The 19,343-nt window shown below is 45.0% G+C and overlaps 1 protein-coding gene across 1 annotated transcript in view; it reads right to left on the bottom strand.

The window, feature by feature from the left end:
- ralgapa1 (Ral GTPase activating protein catalytic subunit alpha 1) overlaps window positions 1-19,343 on the bottom strand; it is a 361,211-nt gene that overhangs the window by 165,442 nt on the left and 176,426 nt on the right. Inside the window, exons 29-30 of the mRNA XM_072494899.1 lie at window positions 9,755-9,863; window positions 9,548-9,658 (exon numbers count right to left, since the gene is read on the bottom strand). Of these exons, the coding sequence (XP_072351000.1) occupies window positions 9,548-9,658; window positions 9,755-9,863 (220 nt within the window). The remainder of the gene's footprint in view (window positions 1-9,547; window positions 9,659-9,754; window positions 9,864-19,343) is intronic.

Raw genomic sequence — 19,343 nt, 5'->3', positions numbered from 1 at the left:
GTTGCATGTATGAGTGAATTAAAAAATGACTCCCAGACATATGTATAGAGTAAGAGAGAGATTATTAAAAGAACCCTGAGCTGATTAAAGAACTGAGAAAAAGTTAATACAAGATACCTTAAAGAGCAGACCTCCAGTGTAAATTAGAATCATAGAATTCTTACAGTGTAGAAATAGGCCATTTGGCCCATTGAGTGTGCACAGATCTTATGAAAGAGCAGCCCACCCAGGCCCAATCTCCCATCCGATCCTTGGTGCAATTTAGTATGGCCAATCTTTGGACCGTGTGCGGAGCACTGCTTACCACTGTGCCGCCCTGCTGCCCTTTATTTCTTATTATTTATTTAGAAAATGCAAAGCCCTGAAGAGAAGTGATAACCTCCTCATTTGCTGAGTATATGGTGATCAGTTCACCAATTAGTCTGGAGGGGTCACTTCTCAGTAATATACACCATAGTTTGCTTCTTTCTACAAGTGCACAAGAAGTTTGAACTGAAAAGCATTTTGAAAGATGGAGTAAGTTTATTGTTTCAGTACTTTAGGGCGCGATTCAACGGCCTTGTCGCACCCGACTTGGTGTCGGGAGACGACTGTTGATTCTTGCAAGAGGCCTCTCGTGAGATTGACAACGCTCAAAATGTCTCACGAGGTTCAACGGAGTCTTGTGAGATATCGTGATCTGGATCTCATTCTCGCTGCGTGAGATCACACCCCCAGGTGATCGGACATTGGACAGGGTGGTACCCTGGCATTCCCACTGGTACGCTAACACCTTGGTACTGCTACCTGGGACCCTGGTGGTGCTCTGGTGACACTACAGAGTGCCCCAGCGCCACTGCCAAGATGCCTGGGCTCAATCCGCGAGTAGCCTTCCTGATGTAAGTGCGGCTCATCAAATCGTTCTATGTGAGGACAAAAAAAACCAGCAAAGTACCGTTGGATAGCGGGGTCTTTCTTGGCACTGCAGGCGCCGAGAAACACCCCGCTAAATGCACCCAAAACTGGACATAGAAATGTTTAAGTTGAACCACGCCCTTATTTGTTCATCTTATTTTTAATACTAATGTCCTTACAATGTGCAACAGGCATAGAATCATAGAATTTACAATGCAGGAGGCCATTAGGCCCATCAAGTCTGCACTGGCCCTTGGAAAGAGCATCCTATTTAACCCCAGGCATATAGCAGGTAAAATATTTTTGCATTCAATTCATCATCTCCTTCAAGTCAGCGCTTACACTTTAAAAGCGTACAAAAAAAGAATCATTGCTGAAAGTAACACCACATTCTAATGTCCATTAAACCTCCTTTGTTCATCATTTTAGCAACTTTCACTGTGTTGACCTTTTTGTTTCCATATAACAATGATGATGTAAACAAAATAAAATTTAAAAAAGGATGGATTGAATAAACAAAACAAATTCAAAGAGATTAAAACCCCTGGTCCGCATGGATTACATCCATGTATTTTAAAAGACTCCAGGGAAGAAATAGCAGGGACATTACTATTCATATATAATCATTCATTAGGAAAAGGTGTGTTAGACTGGTACATAGTGAGTGCAATTTCTATATTTAAGAAGGGGGACAGAACATGGCTAGGGAAATGTAGGCAAGTCAGCTTAACACATGTGATAGGAGAAATAATGGAATCCTTACTGAAGAGAATAGAAGAACATCCAGAAATTAGAAATATATTGATGAATAGAGTAGAATATAGAACAGACGAGAGCTTCATCGTCCATGCAAAAGCGGGAAACTGTCTTCACCTCCAATATAGTCATTAGTTAAAAACAGTAAATTTTTCATGTATACCAAATTCATACAATTGTGCATATATAACATACATCCATACCTTACAAAACATAACACAGTGCACACTGACATTAAAGCAAAACAGCGGACTTCCGGGTACGGCGATGACCAGCTAAGTCGCACGTTTCGGCAGCTCCCGGTGGAACGGACTTTTGGACTCTTAATAGGAGCCCCAACGGCAATTTTAACGGCTAAAAACACTGTGCGGTAAACCAGAGGAAAGTGGCCGGATTGCAGTGGATCCTCTAGAGCAGTGGCCAGGAAGGCAAGCACAAAGCAAGATGGCGTCGGAAGGAGGCAGTTTAATATGGGGCCCTGACCAACAAGAGTTCCTGCGGCGCTGCGTGGAGAACTTAAAAAGGAGATGAAGAAGGAGTTGTTGGCCCCGATATTACAGGCGATTGAAGGGCTAAAGGAGGAGCAAAAGACCCAGGAGCAGGAGCTTCGGGTCGTGAAGGCAAAGGCTGCTGAGAATGAGGACGAAATACAGGGCCTGGTGGTGAAGACAGAGATGCACGAGGCACAACACAAAAGGTGTGTGGAAAGGCTGGAGGTGCTGGAGAATAATGCGAGGAGGAAGAATTTAAGGATTCTTGGTCTTCCCGAAGGTGCAGAAGGGGCGGACGTCGGGGCATATGTGAGCACGATGCTTCACTCGTTAATGGGATCGGAGGCTCCGACGGGCCCGTTGGAGGTGGAGGGAGCTTATCGAGTTATGGCGCAAAGACCGAGGGCTGGAGAAATTCCTCGAGCCATAGTGGTGAGATTTCTCCGATATAAGGACAGAGAGATGGTCCTCAGATGGGCAAAGAAAACCCGGAGCAGTAGGTGGGAGAACGCGGTGATCCGCGTATATCAAGATTGGAGTGCGGAGGTGGCGAGAAGGAGGGCAAGCTTTAATCGGGCCAAGGCAGTGCTGCACAAAAGGAAGGTTAAATTTGGAATGCTGCAGCCAGCAAGACTGTGGGTCACACATCAAGGGAAACACCACTACTTTGAAACGGCAGAAGAGGCGTGGACATATATTGTCGAGGAGAATCTGGAATAAGCGGGCTAGAAAAAGAACGTTTGGGACAAAGTGGTGGGGTGACTACGTGGGGTGAAGGGGGGGGGGGAAATGGGGGAAGAGATGATTTCCCAAGTTGTTAATCCTGCGATCCTGTAACTTTTCTCTCTTCCCCATGTCGTGGGGGAGGGAGGATGAGGAGCTGGGGGCGCCGGCCATTGAGGGCGGGGCCAAATGGGAAGCGCGGGCTTTGTTCCCGCGCTATGGTAATCATGGCGGGAACAGGGAAGCAGGAAGGAGGGGGCCTCGCACAGTGGGGGGCGAGGTCACGGGGGGAAGCAGAGGTCGGCCAGAGTTTGCTGACTTCTGGGAGCAACATGGGGGGTGCAATTACGCTAGAAAGGGATCTAGCGGGGGGGGGGGGATAACTGGGTTGCTGCTGCTGGGGAGAAGGGGGAGCTGGTATGGGGTGGGGTGGTCGGGGCGGGAGGGCGCCGTTGGGGGGAGATACGGCTACGTGGGAACCGGGTGAGGAGCTGGATTGAAAAAGGAGATGGCTAGTGGACAAGGGGGGTGGCGGGGGGGGGGGGGGGGGGGGGCGGGTAAAGAGCCCCCCAACCCGGCTGATCATGTGGAATGTGAGAGGGCTGAACGGACCGATTAAGAGGGCACGGGTACTCGCACACCTAAAAAAAACTTAAGGCAGATGTGGCTATGCTGCAGGAGACGCAACTGAAATTGAAAGACCAGGTCAGACTTCGCAAAAGGATGGGTGGGGCAGGTGTTTCATTCGGGGCTAGACGCAAAAAACAGGGGGGTGGCTATATTAGTGGGGAAGCGGGTAATGTTTGAGGCAAAGACCATAGTGGCGGATAGTGGGGGCAGATACGTGATGGTGAGTGGCAGATTGCAAGGGGAGGCGGTGGTTTTAGTGAACGTATATGCCCCAAACTGGGATGATGCCAATTTTATGAGGCGTATGTTGGGACGCATTCCGGACCTAGAGGCGGGAAAGTTGGTAATGGGTGGAGATTTTAATACGGTGCTGGACCCAGGGCTGGACAGATCGAGGTCCAGGACCGGAAGGAGGCCGACTGCAGCTCGGGTGCTCAAGGACTTTATGGAGCAGGTGGGAGGAGTAGACCCCTGGAGATTTAGTAGACCAAGGAGTAAGGAGTTTTCGTTTTTCTCCTTTGTCCACAAAGTCTATTCACGGATAGACTTTTTTGTTTTGGGAAGGGCACTGATCCCGAAGGTGACGGGGACGGAGTACACGGCTATAGCTATTTCGGACCACGCTCCACATTGGGTGGACCTGGAGATAGGGGAGGAAAAAGAACAGCACCCACCCTGGAGAATGGACATGGGATTATTGGCAGATGAGGGGGTGTGTTTAAGGGTGAGGGGGCGTATTGAAAGGTACTTGGAACTCAATGACAATGGGGATGTTCAGGTGGGAGTGGTCTGGGAGGCGTTGAAGGCTGTGGTTAGAGGGGAGCTGATATCTATCAGGGCACATAAAGGAAAGCAGGAGGGTAGGGAAAGGGAGCGGTTGTTGAAAGAACTTTTGAGGGTGGACAGACAATATGCGGAGGCACCGGAGGAGGGACTGTACGGGGAAAGGCAAAGGCTACATGTAGAATTTGACTTGTTGACTACGGGTAATGCAGAGGCACAATGGGGGAAGGCACAGGGTGTACAGTACGAATATAGGGAGAAGGCGAGCAGGTTGCTGGCCCACCAACTGAGGAAAAGGGGAGCAGCGAGGGAGATAGGGGGGGTGAGAGATGAGGAGGGCGAGATGGAGCGGGGAGCGGAGAGAGTGAATGGAGTGTTCAAGGCATTTTATGAAAGATTATATGAAGCTCAGCCCCTGGAAGGGAAGGAGAGAATGATGTGCTTTCTGGATCAGCTGGAATTTCCTAAGGTGGAGGAGCAGGAGAGGGCGGGACTGGGAGCACAGATTGAGACGGAGGAAGTAGTGAAAGGGATTGGAAGTATGCAGGCGGGGAAGGCCCCGGGACCAGACGGATTCCCAGTGGAATTTTATAGGAAATATATGGACTTGCAGGCCCCGCTACTGATGAGAACCTTTAATGAGGCCAGGGAAAGGGGGCAGCTGTCCCCGACTATGTCAGAGGCATCGATATCGCTCCTCCTAAAGAAGGAAAAAGACCCGCTGCAATGCGGGTCCTATAGGCCCATTTCCCTCCTGAATGTGGATGCTAAGATTCTGGCCAAAGTAATGGCAACGAGGATAGAGGATTGTGTCCTGGGGGTGGTTCATGAGGACCAAACTGGGTTTGTGAAGGGGAGACAGCTGAACACAAATATACGGAGGCTGCTAGGGGTAATGATGATGCCCCCACCAGAGGGGGAAGCGGAGATAGTGGTGGCGATGGATGCCGAGAAAGCATTTGATAGAGTGGAGTGGGATTATTTGTGGGAGCTGCTGAGGAGATTTGGCTTTGGAGATGGGTATATCAGATGGGTACAGTTGCTGTATAGGGCCCCGATGGCGAGCGTGGTCACGAATGGACGGGGGTCTGATTATTTTCGGCTCCATAGAGGGACGAGGCAGGGATGTCCTCTGTCCCCGATATTGTTTGCACTGGCGATTGAGCCCCTGGCCATAGCATTGAGGGGTTCCAGGAAGTGGAGGGGAGTACTCAGGGGAGGAGAAGAACACCGGGTATCTCTGTAGGCGGATGATTTGTTGTTGTATGTGGCGGACCCGGCGGAGGGGATCCCAGAGATAATGCGAATACTTGGGGAGTTTGGGGATTTTTCAGGGTATAAATTGAACATGGGGAAAAGTGAGTTGTTCGTGGTGCATCCAGGGGAGCAGAGCAGGGAAATAGAGGATTTACCGTTGAGGAAGGTAACAAGGGACTTCCGGTACTTGGGGATCCAGATAGCCAAGAATTGGGGTACATTACACAGGCTTAATTTAATGCAGTTGGTGGAACAAATGGAGGAGGACTTCAAGAGATGGGACATGGTATCCCTGTCACTGGCAGGGAGGGTGCAGGCGGTTAAAATGGTGGTCCTCCCGAGATTCCTTTTTGTGTTTCAGTGCCTCCTGGTGGTGGTCACAAAGGCTTTTTTCAAGAGAATCGAGAAGAGTATTATGAGTTTTGTGTGGGCCGGGAAGACCCAGAGAGTGAGGAGGGGATTTTTGCAGCGTAGCAGGGACAGGAGGGGGGGTTGGCACTACCGAGCCTAAACGACTATTACTGGGCCGCCAATGTTTCAATGGTGTGTAAGTGGATGGGAGAAGGGGAGGGAGCGGCGTGGAAGAGATTGGAGAGGGCATCCTGCAGGGGGACTAGCCTACAAGCAATGGTGACGGCACCGTTGCCGTTCTCACCGAAGAAATACACCACAAGCCCGGTGGTGGTGGCTAAATTGAAAATTTGGGGGCAGTGGAGATGGCATAGGGGAAAGACGGGAGCCTCGGCACGGTCCTCGATAAGAAATAACCATAGGTTTGTTCCGGGGAGAATGGATGGGGGATTTGGAGCATGGCAAAGAGCTGGGGTAGTACAATTGAGAGATCTGTTCGTGGATGGGACGTTTGAGAGTCTGGGTGCGCTGGCGGAAAAATATGGGTTGCCCCAAGGGAATGCATTTCGGTATATGCAACCGAGGGCTTTCGCGAGGCAACAGGTGAGGGAATTTCCGCAGCTCCCGACGCAGGAGGTGCAGGATAGAGTGATCTCAGAGACATGGGTGGGGGATGGTAAGGTGTCGGACATATATAGGGAAATGAGGGACGAGGGGGAGATCATGGTAGATGAGCTGAAAGGGAAATGGGAAGAGGAGCTGGGGGAGGAGATTGAGGAGGGGCTGTGGGCAGACGCCCTACGTAGGGTAAACTCATCGTCCCCGTGTGCCAGGCTAAGCCTAATACAATTCAAGGTTCTACACAGGGCGCATTTGACTGGAGCACGGCTCAGTAGATTTTTTTGGGGTAGAGGATAGGTGTGGGAGATGCTCGAGAAGCCCAGCGAATCACACCCACATGTTCTGGTCATGCCCAGCACTACAGGGGTTCTGGGTGGGGGTGGCAAAGGTGCTTTCGAAGGTGGTGGGGGTCCGGGTCGAACCAAGCTGGGGGTTGGCTATATTTGGGGTTGCAGAAGAGCCGGGAGTGCAGGAGGCGAGAGAGGCTGATGTTTTGGCCTTTGCGTCCCTAGTAGCCCGGCGCAGGATATTGTTAATGTGGAAGGAAGCCAAACCCCCGGGTGTGGAAACCTGGATAAACGACATGGCAGGGTTTATAAAGTTAGAACGGATCAAGTTCGTATTAAGAGGTTCGGCTCAGTGGCTCACCAGGCGGTGGCAACCGTTCGTCGACTACCTCACAGAAAGACAGAGGGAACGGAAAAGTAGAAGACAACAGCAGCAACCCAGGGGGGAGGGGGGGAGGAACCGGACGGACTCTCAGGGATGTCATTGTATATGTGTAGACACTTGTTATAGGTAATGTATATTGGATTGTATCTTTGGAGAGTAACTATTTTTGATAAGGCAGTTGCCACTTGGTTTTGTTTTTGTTTTTTGTTTATATATTATTTATTTATTTGTTTAAAATTGGCCACGGTTATTTATATTGCTTTGTTGTTGTTCAAAAGAAAAACTATGTACTGTTATGTTTGGCCACGAAATTTTGAAAATTTTGAATAAAATATATTTAAAAAAATAAATAAATAAAAACAGCAAGTTACAATTTATAGTCAGCATGGATTTCAAAAGGGAGAAATCAAAAAATCCCAGTGCAGAATGAGGCCATTTGATCCATTGAGTCGATAACAACTCTTCAAAATAACACCCCACCCAGGCCCAGTCCTGCACCTTATCCCTGTAGCCCCACCCAATTTTTGGACACTAAGGGGAAATTAACATAGCCAATCCTGCCAACCTGCACATCTTTGGACTGTGGGAAGAAACCAGAGCGTCCGGAGGAAAATCATGCAGACACAGGGAGAATGTGCAAGCTCCACACAGACAGTAACCTGAGGTTGGAATCGAGCCTGGGTCCCTGGTGGAGGCAGCAGTGCTAACCAGTGTGCCACAATGCTGCCCTCTTGCATGTTCAATCATGGGAAGGTTACTTATTGCTTGGAAAAAGCAAGTCGAGATGAGGTGGAGGAAAAAGGGATTCCAAAAGACAAATAGATCAATCACAAAAAAGTGCACCACAGGTTAGCAAAACCATAACAAAAAACAAACTGAGCACTAAACCTATTTCCAGAGGGAAAGAACTGAAAAGTAGTGAGGTTATGCTAAACCTGCATCAAACCTTGGTTAGATTACACTAGAATACGGTGTGAAGTACTAGTCATCATATTATCAAATGGATACAAAGATACTGGAGAGGCAGCAGGGAACATTCACAATGATGATACAAGAACATGCTGGTTCTCTTTTCTCTTGAACAAAAAGCTGAGAGATCTGCCAAATTATGATATGTTTTGACAGAGTGGACACAGATTAATGTTTCCTCCTGTGGGAAAGAGCTCAACTAGAAATCATCAATATAAGATAGCAACAAAGAAATCCAATACTGAATTCTGAACAAATGATTTCATCCCGAGTGGTGAGACTGTTGAACATGCTACCACAGGGAGTGGTTGAAGCAAATGGTTTGGAAGCATTTAAGGAGAAGTTAAACTAGCAGTTGAGGGAGCAATCAATAAATGGTTCGGATAGTAGATTTAAATGAGGAAAATGATTCATATGGGATGCGGCTCAAGTTTTTATTTAGCCTATATATTCCAATCTTCTTTTTCTTGTAACCAACTATTTTATACTTTATATTGTCAAGTTTCCACAGTTTAGATTTACAATTATTTGTTGCATTCCTCTCTTGTAGTTCTCAATCTATTCTTCCAATTTCAACTTCAAAGCTCATTTTAATACCTAGGGGCAGCCAAGGACACTAAATTCTGGCTAACAATAGCAGGATAGCACCTACTTGACAAGTTCGTAAAATAAAACATATCCCATCAGAACACTGCTGATATTTAGGGGCTGGTGTAGCACAGTGGGCTAAACAGCTGGCTTGTAATGCAGAACAAGGCCAGCAGCGCGGTTTCAATTCCCGTACCGCGCCTCCCCGAACAGGCGCCGGAATGTGGGACTAGGGGCTTCTCACAGTAACTTCATTGAAGCCTACTTGTGACAATAAGCGATTATTATTAGACATCATAGATCCATTTTAAAATTAATATGGTGCACTGTCATTTGTCAAAAAAGAATCTTTCTGCCGCCAACACTTAATCATCAACATTCAAGAATTCTAGTCTTTTATGTATGCTTCACTCCCTTTATCCAGCAATGGCAGCTGTGCCTTCAGGACTGTAGGCCATAAACTCTGGAATTACCTCCATAAATCGCTGCCTCATCACCTTTCCCTCTTTCTCAAAAACGCTTATAAAACCTGCCTCTGGCCTAGTGTTAACTTTCCTTTCTAATAGCTCCTTTTTTAGCTTTGTGCCTGCTTATTCTCTTGTGAAGCGCCTTGTGATACTTTACTATGTTCTATAGAAATCTGAATTACTATTCACTGGTAAGCTAACCAGCATCTAGTCACTCAATGCAAGTCTACATTCACAAATAAACTTTAACTGGTTACATTACACCATACTGACTCCAGTCTTCATTGGATAAATGATTACAGGTAGGAGTATTTTCAATGAGCAGAATAAATAAATGCATCTTACCTCAATGATTTTTTTGGGAGAATCTGGAGGATAATTCTGAAGTTTGTCCACATAATTGATCAATAAATGCAAGATATCACAAGCCACTTGAGCAACTGCTTTGTTTGGGAACTGTAAATACATTAACAATTTTCTTTTAAAAATTGTTATATGCATTTTAAAAAGCAGGACTGAAATGTAAAAAATCACCATGGAAATATTTTTTACCTTTAAGGTTACACAGATTACATTTAGAGCATCTTTAATTTGAGGATGGTGAGTACCATGTACCAATTCTTCACAGAGCCAAATGCCGAGGCTGCAAAGGGCAACACACCTGTAAAAGAGAAATAGTAATGCACATCATGTAAATATCAGATTTCCAGATAGGGTGAATGATATAAAAGCATACATACATGAATATATATACTGAATATTTAAAAAAAATTTAGAGCACCCAATTCATTTTTTCCAATTTAGCGTGGCTAATCCACCTACCCTGAACATCTTTTGGTTATGGGGGTGAAACCCACGCACACACGGGGAGGAAGTGCAAACTTCACACGGACAGTAACCCAGAGCCGGGATCGAACTTGGGACCTCGGCGCCGTGAGGCAGCAATGCTAACCACCTCCACTGTGTTGCCCTTGTGTATGTATATATATACACTGAATATAAATTTATATTCTATATTTCAGAAACAGTAAAGTTTCAGTTACTGGGCACTGTAACAACTGGAATTTTGTTTTGAATGCAGATGACTGTCATTGCTCATCCCTGGCTGAGTGGTTATGTTCACTTGTTGCTGAGTGGTTATGTTCACCACTCCCTGTCAGTCCCACTGTTGCAAATGATAATTAGTGTGAAACCCATGGATAGTTCTTAGCTGGTACCAGTGGCCTACTCTCTGTCCATTTCAGCCTCCACAGTTTCATAGAGTTTACAGTACAGGAGGCCATTCGGCCCATCGAGTCTACACCGGCTCTTAGAAAGAGCACCTCACCCAAGGTCCACACCTCCACCCTATCCCCATAACCCCATCCAACACGAAGGACAATTTTGGACACTATGGGCAATTTAGCATGGCCAATCCACCTAACCCGCACATCTTTGGACTGTGGGAGGAAACCGGAGCGGAGGAAACCCACGCACACACGGGGAGAATGTACAGACTCCGCACAGACAGTCACCCAAGCCGGGAATCGAACCTGGGATCCTGGAGCTGTGAAGCAATTGTGCTATCCACAATGCTACCGTGCAGCCCTGTTCTGCAGCACACGGCAACACTCACTTGATTTGTGTGCTCCCGCATCTCTCACGGGACGCAAACAGCTGAATCACTGCGAGATCACCCAAGTGTTTTATGACTAGATGAAAATGTTCAACTTGTCTTGCCTCTTAATTAACCAGCATTTTTGATGATCCAGCACCTCCTATTCATAGAGCATGTCAGACAACAGAAATTCAATTCTATTCGTTGTTAACTTTCACGAAAGTTACTTTAACCGTAATCTCCTGTTCAGATCATTCCAAAATCAAAAACGGAATAATCTAACCACCCTGCTGTAGATGTCAGAACCATGGTCTGGATATTGTAGTTAATGGCAAACAAATGACCTCAGGCAGTGGCAAAGATTGGGTGACCAAAATTGGGAACTAAATATCAAAGGATATTTGGCATTTAGGAGAGATAAGCAAAAAGAAAAAGGTGGTAGCAGCCTTAATAAGGAAAAAGTACATTGGTAAGAGAGGATCAAGATGTGGAATCAGTTTGGGTGGAGCTACGAAATAGCAAGGGGCAGCAAACATTGTGCGAGTTGTTTATAGGCCACCAAACTGTAATGGAAATATTGGGTACCCCATAAACCAGGAAATTAAAAATGCATGTAACATGGGTGAATTCACTAGACTGGATTACCAAATCAGCATTAATACTATGGAGGAGGAATTCCTGGAGTTCATCCAAGATGGATTTCTGGAGCAGTATGTTGAGGAGTCAACTAGGGATCGGGTTATTTTGGATTTGGTGTCATGCAATGAGAAAGGGCTAATTAATAATCTTGCTGTAAAGGCATTTTGGGGAAATAGTGACCCTAATATGATAAAATTTTGCATCAAGTTTGAATGCATTTAGTTTATTCTGAAACTAGGGTTTTAAATCTGAAGAAAGGAAATTATGAACATGTGGGGAGTAAGCTGACGATGGTGGATTGGAAAAATACATTAAAAGATTTGACAATAGACAAGCAATGGAGAGTATTTAAAGAAATACTACACAGTCTACAACAGATATACATTCCTTTAAGGCACAAACACCCAAAGGGAAAGGTAAATCAGTTGTGGCTAATGAAATAAGTTAAAGGTTGCATTACATTAAAGGAAATGGCTTATATGGATGCCAGAAAAAAGGGGTAAGCCTGTGCAATTTAGAACCTATCAAAGGGAAAATAGAATATGAATGCAAACTAGCAGGGATCATAAATGTAAACTGTAAAAGCTTCATTAGATATGTTAAAAATAAAAAGATTAGCTAAGACAAATCTGGGTCAATTACAGGTGGGCACAGGAACATTTATAGTGGAGAACAGGAAAATGGTAGAAAAACTAAACTGTTCCTTTGTATTTGTCTTCACGGAGGAAGCTACAGAAAATCTACTAGGAATGCTAGATACCCAAGGGACTCGTGAAACTGAGGAACTAAAATAAATTAGTATTAGTAAAGAGGTTTTACTTGAAAAGTCAACTGGGTTGAAAGTTGATAAATTTCCCCAGACCAGATGAACTTCATTCCAGAGTGTTGAAGGAGGTGGCATTAGAGATAGTGGATGTATCGGTAGTTATCTTTCAAAATTCTTCAGATTTTGGTAAGGTTCTTGCATGCTGGAAAGTAGAGAATGTAATTCCACTATTTAAAAAGGAAGAGGGAGAATGGAAAGCTATATGCCTGTTAGTTTGATGGCAATAGTAGGGAAAATGTTAGAATCTATTATAAAGGATTTGAAAACTAGACGTTTGAAAGAATGGTAAAACTGGACAGTCAACTTGGATTTATGAAAGGAAAATCATGTTTGCCAAATGAACAGAGTTTTTTGAGGATGTTACTTGAGCAGAGATAAAGGAAACCAGTGGATGTGGTATATTTGTATCTTCAGATGATTTTTGATAAGGTCCCATGCCAGACGTTAGTAAATAAAATTAGTGCAGATGGGATTGGGGGAAACATGGAATGAGAATTGGTTATCATTCAGAAAGCAGAGAAGAGGAATAGACAGATCATTCTCAGGATGGCAAACTGTTACTAATGGGATAATGCAAGGATCAGTGCTAGGTTCACAGCTGTTCACAATCCATATATATGATTTGGATGGGGGGACCAATTGTAATATTTCTAAATTTGCTGATGATGCTAAACTGTGTGGAAATGCAAATTATGAGGAGGATGCAATGAGGCTTCAAGAGAACCTGGACAGGCTAGATGAATGAGCAGCGATTTTCAAAGTGGGGGTCGTGACCCCCGGATGGGTCACCGGATGGTGTAGAATGGGTCACCAAAATGATCCCCAAATATCGGCTGACCATGTTTACCGTTTTCTCTTCAGACAAATTCTCACTGCAGTAGTGCATGACCGCACGACGCTGATGCAGAAGTTGGTGCCGTGGACTTACTTGCCTCCCCGGGCCAGAGTATAGTTGGGCAGTTTGCAGTCAGAGACCTGTAAAATTCTTTTTGGGTGGCATATCCTGCTACTGTGTTCAGCGTCAGGATCTGTATTATTTCTCGAGTTCAGTGTGGTATTATTTCTCGAGTTCAGTGTATCACTAACAAACCCCATGTGTCTTTTATCATTCTCTCAGTTAAGTTAAACATACAGCCTCCTCCAGCCCGACATGCCCCCATGTCCATTCCTTCCACTTCCGAATGGCCTCTCCACACCGGGGCCTTGTCCTTCAAGGATGCTTCTTTTTTTCGTCACATCCCCCGCCGCTATCCACCCCCTCTTCCCAGGTACTCTTCCCCAAGCATCCGTCTCAGCTGTGTGGCTACATGGACTCCATCATCTGAATCAGTTCCTCTACAGCAAGTACTTTTGCATCTACCTTTATCAGGGCTTGAATTGTTCGCCAAAGATGGCATTAGCTGGCAACTAAACTGCATTCATGTAAACAGGAACCAGTAAAATGTTGCAAATATATGGAATGGAATGTGACTGCACGTTTTGCATGTTGGTCAGCTGAGCTGTGCCCAGCATAGTTTTTTTTTAAGCATGCTTTCAAACTGTTACATAATTACCTGGGAAACAGTACTGACAGGCATCCACTGACATTCTGTCTGACCTTGATTTTCTTTCAACAGTTCGGGATCTTGTTTCTGAAGTTGAAGTTTTGAGTTTAATTTCCTATCCGAGGTCGTGTTAGGTTTTAAACTATTATGGGTCAGGGTTTAGAGAACACCAAAGTATATCATGGAGTTTACCTGACCCACAACTTTTAATAGATTTTGGTTATGTGGAGCACAAGGGCCCACTTTACAGGTGTGATGCAACAGAGATCTAAAGTATTTTAAAACCAAAACAATGTTTATTTTATGAATCCAGTTAACGTTTTATAAACACACAGTAAACATCCTATCAACTACCAAAACTGATACCCCCGCAAAAGATACAGTACTCTATAAGTAACCCTTAGTGACTTTCCCAACAACATCCATAAGTCAAAAGACCCTTTTTAACAAAGTCAGGAGGTTTGCATTCCTTACAGTAACAGGTATTACTTTGAAATCATCAAGTGATCTGGAGACATTTTTTGGCATGCAGAGAGACCAACATACACCTCCTTGGTTTGATTGCAGCTCTCCATAAGACCATAAGACATAGGAGCGGAAGTAAGGCCATTCGGCCCATCGAGTCCACTCCACCATTCAACCATGGCTGATTTCAACTCCATTTACCCGCTCTCTCTCTCTCTCTCTCCATAGCCCTCAATTCCTCGAGAAATCAAGAATTTATCAACTTTTGACTTAAAGACACTCAACGTCCTGGCCTCCACCGCCCTCTGTGGCAATGAATTCCACAGACCCACCACTCTCTGGCTGAAGAAATTTTTCCTCATCTCTGTTCTAAAATGACTCCCTTTTATTCTAAGGCTGTGCCCCCGGGTCCTAGTCTCCCCTGCTAAAGGAAACAACTTCCCTACGTCCACCCTATCTAAGCCATTCATTATCTTGTAAGTTTCTATTAGATCTCCCCTCAACCTCCTAAACTCCAATGAATATAACCCCAGGATCCTCAGATGTTCATCGTATGTTAGGCCTACCATTCCTGGGATCATCCGTGTGAATCTCTGCTGGACCCGCTCCAGTGCCAGTATGTCCTTCCTGAGGTGTGGGGCCCAGAATTGCTCACAGTATTCTAAATGGGGCTTAACTAGTGCTTTATAAAGGTTCAGAAGTACATCCCTGCTTTTATATTCCAAGCCTCTTGAGATAAATGACAACATTGCATTTGCTTTCTTGATTACGGACTCAACCTGCAAGTTTACCTTTAGAGAATCCTGGACTAGGACTCCCAAGTCCCTTTGCACTTCAGCATTATGAATTTTGTCACCGTTTAGAAAATATTCCATGCCTCTATTCTTTTTTCCAAAGTGCAAGACCTCGCACTTGCCCACGTTGAATTTCATCAGCCATTTCTTGGACCACTCTCCTAAACTGTCTAAATCTTTCTGCAGCCTCCCCACCTCCTCAATACTACCTGCCCCCCCCCCCCACCTATACTGAAAACTAAACTGAAACTCGGAGCCAAAAACAGCTTCCAGCTCAAAACTAAAGTAAAAAGCAAAGCCAGAGCCCAGCTCCACCCACACACTGACATCACTGCAGCCACTTGAGAAGACAAACATTTCTGAAAGTAACATTCCCATGACAGTACGCGTGAACATGAAGTTGTTAAAACTGCAATATTGATCCTGTTAATCTTTCCAGCGCTTGCATGCAATTTCCCAAATGCTAACAATGGGTGTGAAGAAATAAAATAATCAAATAATCCTGAGTTACACCCTTTAGCAATGTGTCAGGGTCGAGTTGTCGTTTAAGGTGAAACAGCAGCTCAATTTTCAAATTTACATTCAATAATACAGAAGTGCCAACAATGAGTGTGACTTTCTAAAAGTAATTATGGAGAATCGTCTATGACTGTGGCGTCGGCCGTTCTGTAAATGTGGGTCACTCGAAAAAAAGTTTGAAAAACACTGAGCTATAACATGGCAGAATATGTGAACAAGTGTGAATCTATAGAATCCTTGTAGTGCAAAAGGAGGCCATTCAGCCCAACAAGTATGCACCGACCCTCTGAAAGAGCACCCTATTAAGGCCCTCCCCACTCTATCCCTGTTAACCCACCTAACCAAGTGAAGTTATCCATTTGGTAGAAAAAACAGAAAGGCAGAATATTTCTTAAATGGTGAGAGGTTGGGAAGTCGTGATGACCAAAGGACTTGTGCGTCCTCGCTCATGACTTACTAAAAGCTAGCATGCAGATGCAGCAAACAATTAAGAAGACAAATGGCATGTTGCCCTTCATCGCAAGGGGATTTTGAGTACCAGAATAAGGATGTTTTGCTGCAGTTATATACAGCCTTGTTGAGACCTCGCCTAGAATTTGGTGCACACTTTGGTCCCTTATCTAAGAAAGTATATACTTGACATAGAAGGAGTGCAAAGGAGGTTCATCAGATTAATCCCTGGAATGGTGGAATTGTATCATGAGGAAATTGAAGAGACTGGGTCTGTATTCCCTAGAGCTTTGAAGAATAAGGGGTGATGTCATTGAAACTTACAAAATTCTTAAAGGCATGAGTGGTCTGATGTAGATTAAATGTTTCCCCTGATGAGTCTAAACCCAGGGATATAATCTCAAGATGTGGGGCAGGCCATTTGAGACTGAGATAGGTAGGATTTTTTCACTCAGTGGTGAATCTTTGGAATTATCCACCCCAGCAGCGATGGAAGTTCAATCATTGAGCATGTTCAAGACAGAAATTGATAGATTTCCGGGACCATAGACGTCAAGGGATGTGGAGAGTGGCACTGAGATAGCTGATCAGCCATGACGAAAGCCATCTTCTCCACGGAGTAATATTACACTCCTGTATGCTTCACCCGATGCCCGTGTCTATGTCTTTACATTGTGCTTTTATGTTTGCCCTATGTATTTTTCATATACGGAATGATCTGTCTCAGTTGCACGCAGAACAATACTTTTCACTGTACCTTGGTACATGTGACAATAAACAAATCCAAATCAAATGGCGGAGCAGGTTCGATGGGCCAAATGGTCTACTCCTGTTCCTACATTCTAAAGAAATTATTTCAAGAAAGCCTCGTTAAGAGAGCAATCTTGACGAGAAGTTTTCCTCTTACATAGATTACATAGAACATACAGTGCAGAAGGAGGCCATTCGGCCCATCGAGTCTGCACCGACCCACATTAATCCCTCACTTCCACCTTTTCCCCGCAACCCAATAACCCCTCCCAACCCTTATGGACACTACGGGTAATTTAGCATGGCCAATCCACCTAACCTGCACGTCTTTGGACTGTGGGAGGAAACCGGAGCACCCGGAGAAAACCCACGCACACACGGGGAGAACGTGCAAACTCCGCACAGACAGTGACCCAGCGGGGAATCGAACCTGGGGCCCTGGCGCTGTGAAGCCACAGTGCTAATCACTTGTGCTACCGTGCTGCCTTTTGTGAAGTGATTGTAGTGTTTTTAAAAATTATTTTAAAAAGTTTTCTTAAAATAAATTTAGAGTACCCAATTATTTCTTTCCAATTAAGGAGCAATTTTATCATGGCCAATCCATCTAACCTGAACATTTTTGGGTTGTTAAACCCGCGCAGACATGGGGAGAATGTGCAAACTCTGGGATCGAACCGGGGTCCTCAGCGCCGTAGGCAGCAGTGCTAACCACTGCATCACCATGCCACCCTGATTGTAGTGTTGTTTAATGGGGATTCCAGCATTGACTGCATGATGTCATTAAGCTGTTGTCATGCAGCCAATCAGATGAAAGTATTTTGAGACAGCCAACCAGGAAATGACTTAAAAAATGTATGCAGAGCAAAATAAAAACTGGGAAATGCAATGGAGTGAAGGTCAAAATAGAAATATCATGAAACAAAAGCTTAAATTTAAATTTTTTTTGAACAATCGAATTTAAAATCATGAGACATTTAGCAACCTTCTACCTTGTTTTCCAGGGTCAGGTCAGTTGTTCAGTCATTACTCAGATTGCTGTTAAAAACTCATCAGTTACGCCTCTTGAGGCTTAAAGTTCTTAAAATTACACCAAAGCTTTTATGCGGTTTCCAGCAGCGACGAGTGCGGAAAAGAAGTTCTCGTTAAGTCAACTGATTTCAGCAATTGCTGGCACCGTTATTTAGACAGCATTCACTAAATAAATGTTTATATCAACAACTAGAGAATGAGACACATATTACTGCTGCAAATGGGAAGAAAGCAAAATTGGATGACATGGCATTTGGTTATGGTCCTTTTACTTCTGAGATTTTGGTTCAACCGTCAGCCAGGCTAACCTGCCCTCCCTATAGGTCTAAAGGATCTTATACTTAAAAATAAAGCCAAACTTTATCTAGTTCTCAATGTCTATGGCTCAGTACAAATCTGTCAAATGAACGAAGATGACACAGAAAATATATTAAGAACATATATATATGATAGGGTGGCACAGTGGTTAGCACCGGTGCTTCACAGCTCCAGGGTCCCAGATTCGTTTCCTGGCTTGGGTCACTGTCTGTGCGGAGTCTGCACGCTCTCCGTTGGTTTCCTCCCACAGTCCAAAGATGTACAAGTTAGGTGCTAAATTGCCCTTAGTGCCCAAAAAAAGGTTGGGTGGGGTTACTGAAAATGAAATGAATGAAAATTGTCACAAGTAGGTTTCAAATGAAGTTACTGTGAAAAGTCCCTAGTCGCCACATTCCGGCACCTGTTCGGGGAGGCTGGTACGGGAATTGAACCGTGCTGCTAGCCTGCCTTGGTCTGCTTTCAAAGTCAGTGATTTAGCCCTGTGCTAAACCAGCCCCAACTTGGTTGCGGGGATGGGGTAGAGGCGTGGGATTGGATGGGGTGCTCTTTCCGAGGCCTGGTGTAGACTCAATGGGCCGGGTGACCTCCTTCTGCATTGTAAATTCTATGATTCTATGAACACAAGGAATAGGAACAGGTGCAGACCAGATGCCCCATCAAGCCTGTTCCACCATTCACTATGATCATGGCTGATTTTGTGCTTCAATTCAATTTTCCCCACTAGCAAACCATACCCTTTAATTCCTTGCAAGAACAAAAATCTGTCATTCCCAGCTTTAAAGGGAGCATTGGAGCATCCACAACCGTCAGTGGCAGAATATTCCGAAGATTCAGAACCCTTTGAGTGAAGTAATTTCTCATCACAGTAGTAAATGATTGGTCTCTTGGACTTCCGGTAGCGACCATGGAGTGAGTGATCGCACATTTGGCAGCTCCCGCTCATGTTAGTCTTTTTGTGGCCTTTACGCCGGTTTGTCACAGGAATTTTGTAGGAAAAAGGTGTAGACGTTAAGAGCAGAAGAAAGTGACCCCTAGTTTATGGAGCTGTGGCCCAGAAGTACTCAGAGTAACGAACCAGGTGGCGGCGGTGAATGAGGAACGGACAACGCTCGTGGAGATGGTGGATGAACAGGGTGTGATCCCGTCGGCTCAGTGGTCGGTGGACCAGTTGGTGAGCTTCCTTAATGAGAAGTTCACCCAACGGCGGAAG

Source organism: Scyliorhinus torazame, chromosome 2, assembly GCF_047496885.1.
Source record: "Scyliorhinus torazame isolate Kashiwa2021f chromosome 2, sScyTor2.1, whole genome shotgun sequence".
In the NCBI taxonomy this organism is placed as follows: Eukaryota; Metazoa; Chordata; class Chondrichthyes; order Carcharhiniformes; family Scyliorhinidae; genus Scyliorhinus; species Scyliorhinus torazame.
This window is presented reverse-complemented; position numbering and strand designations above follow the sequence as displayed.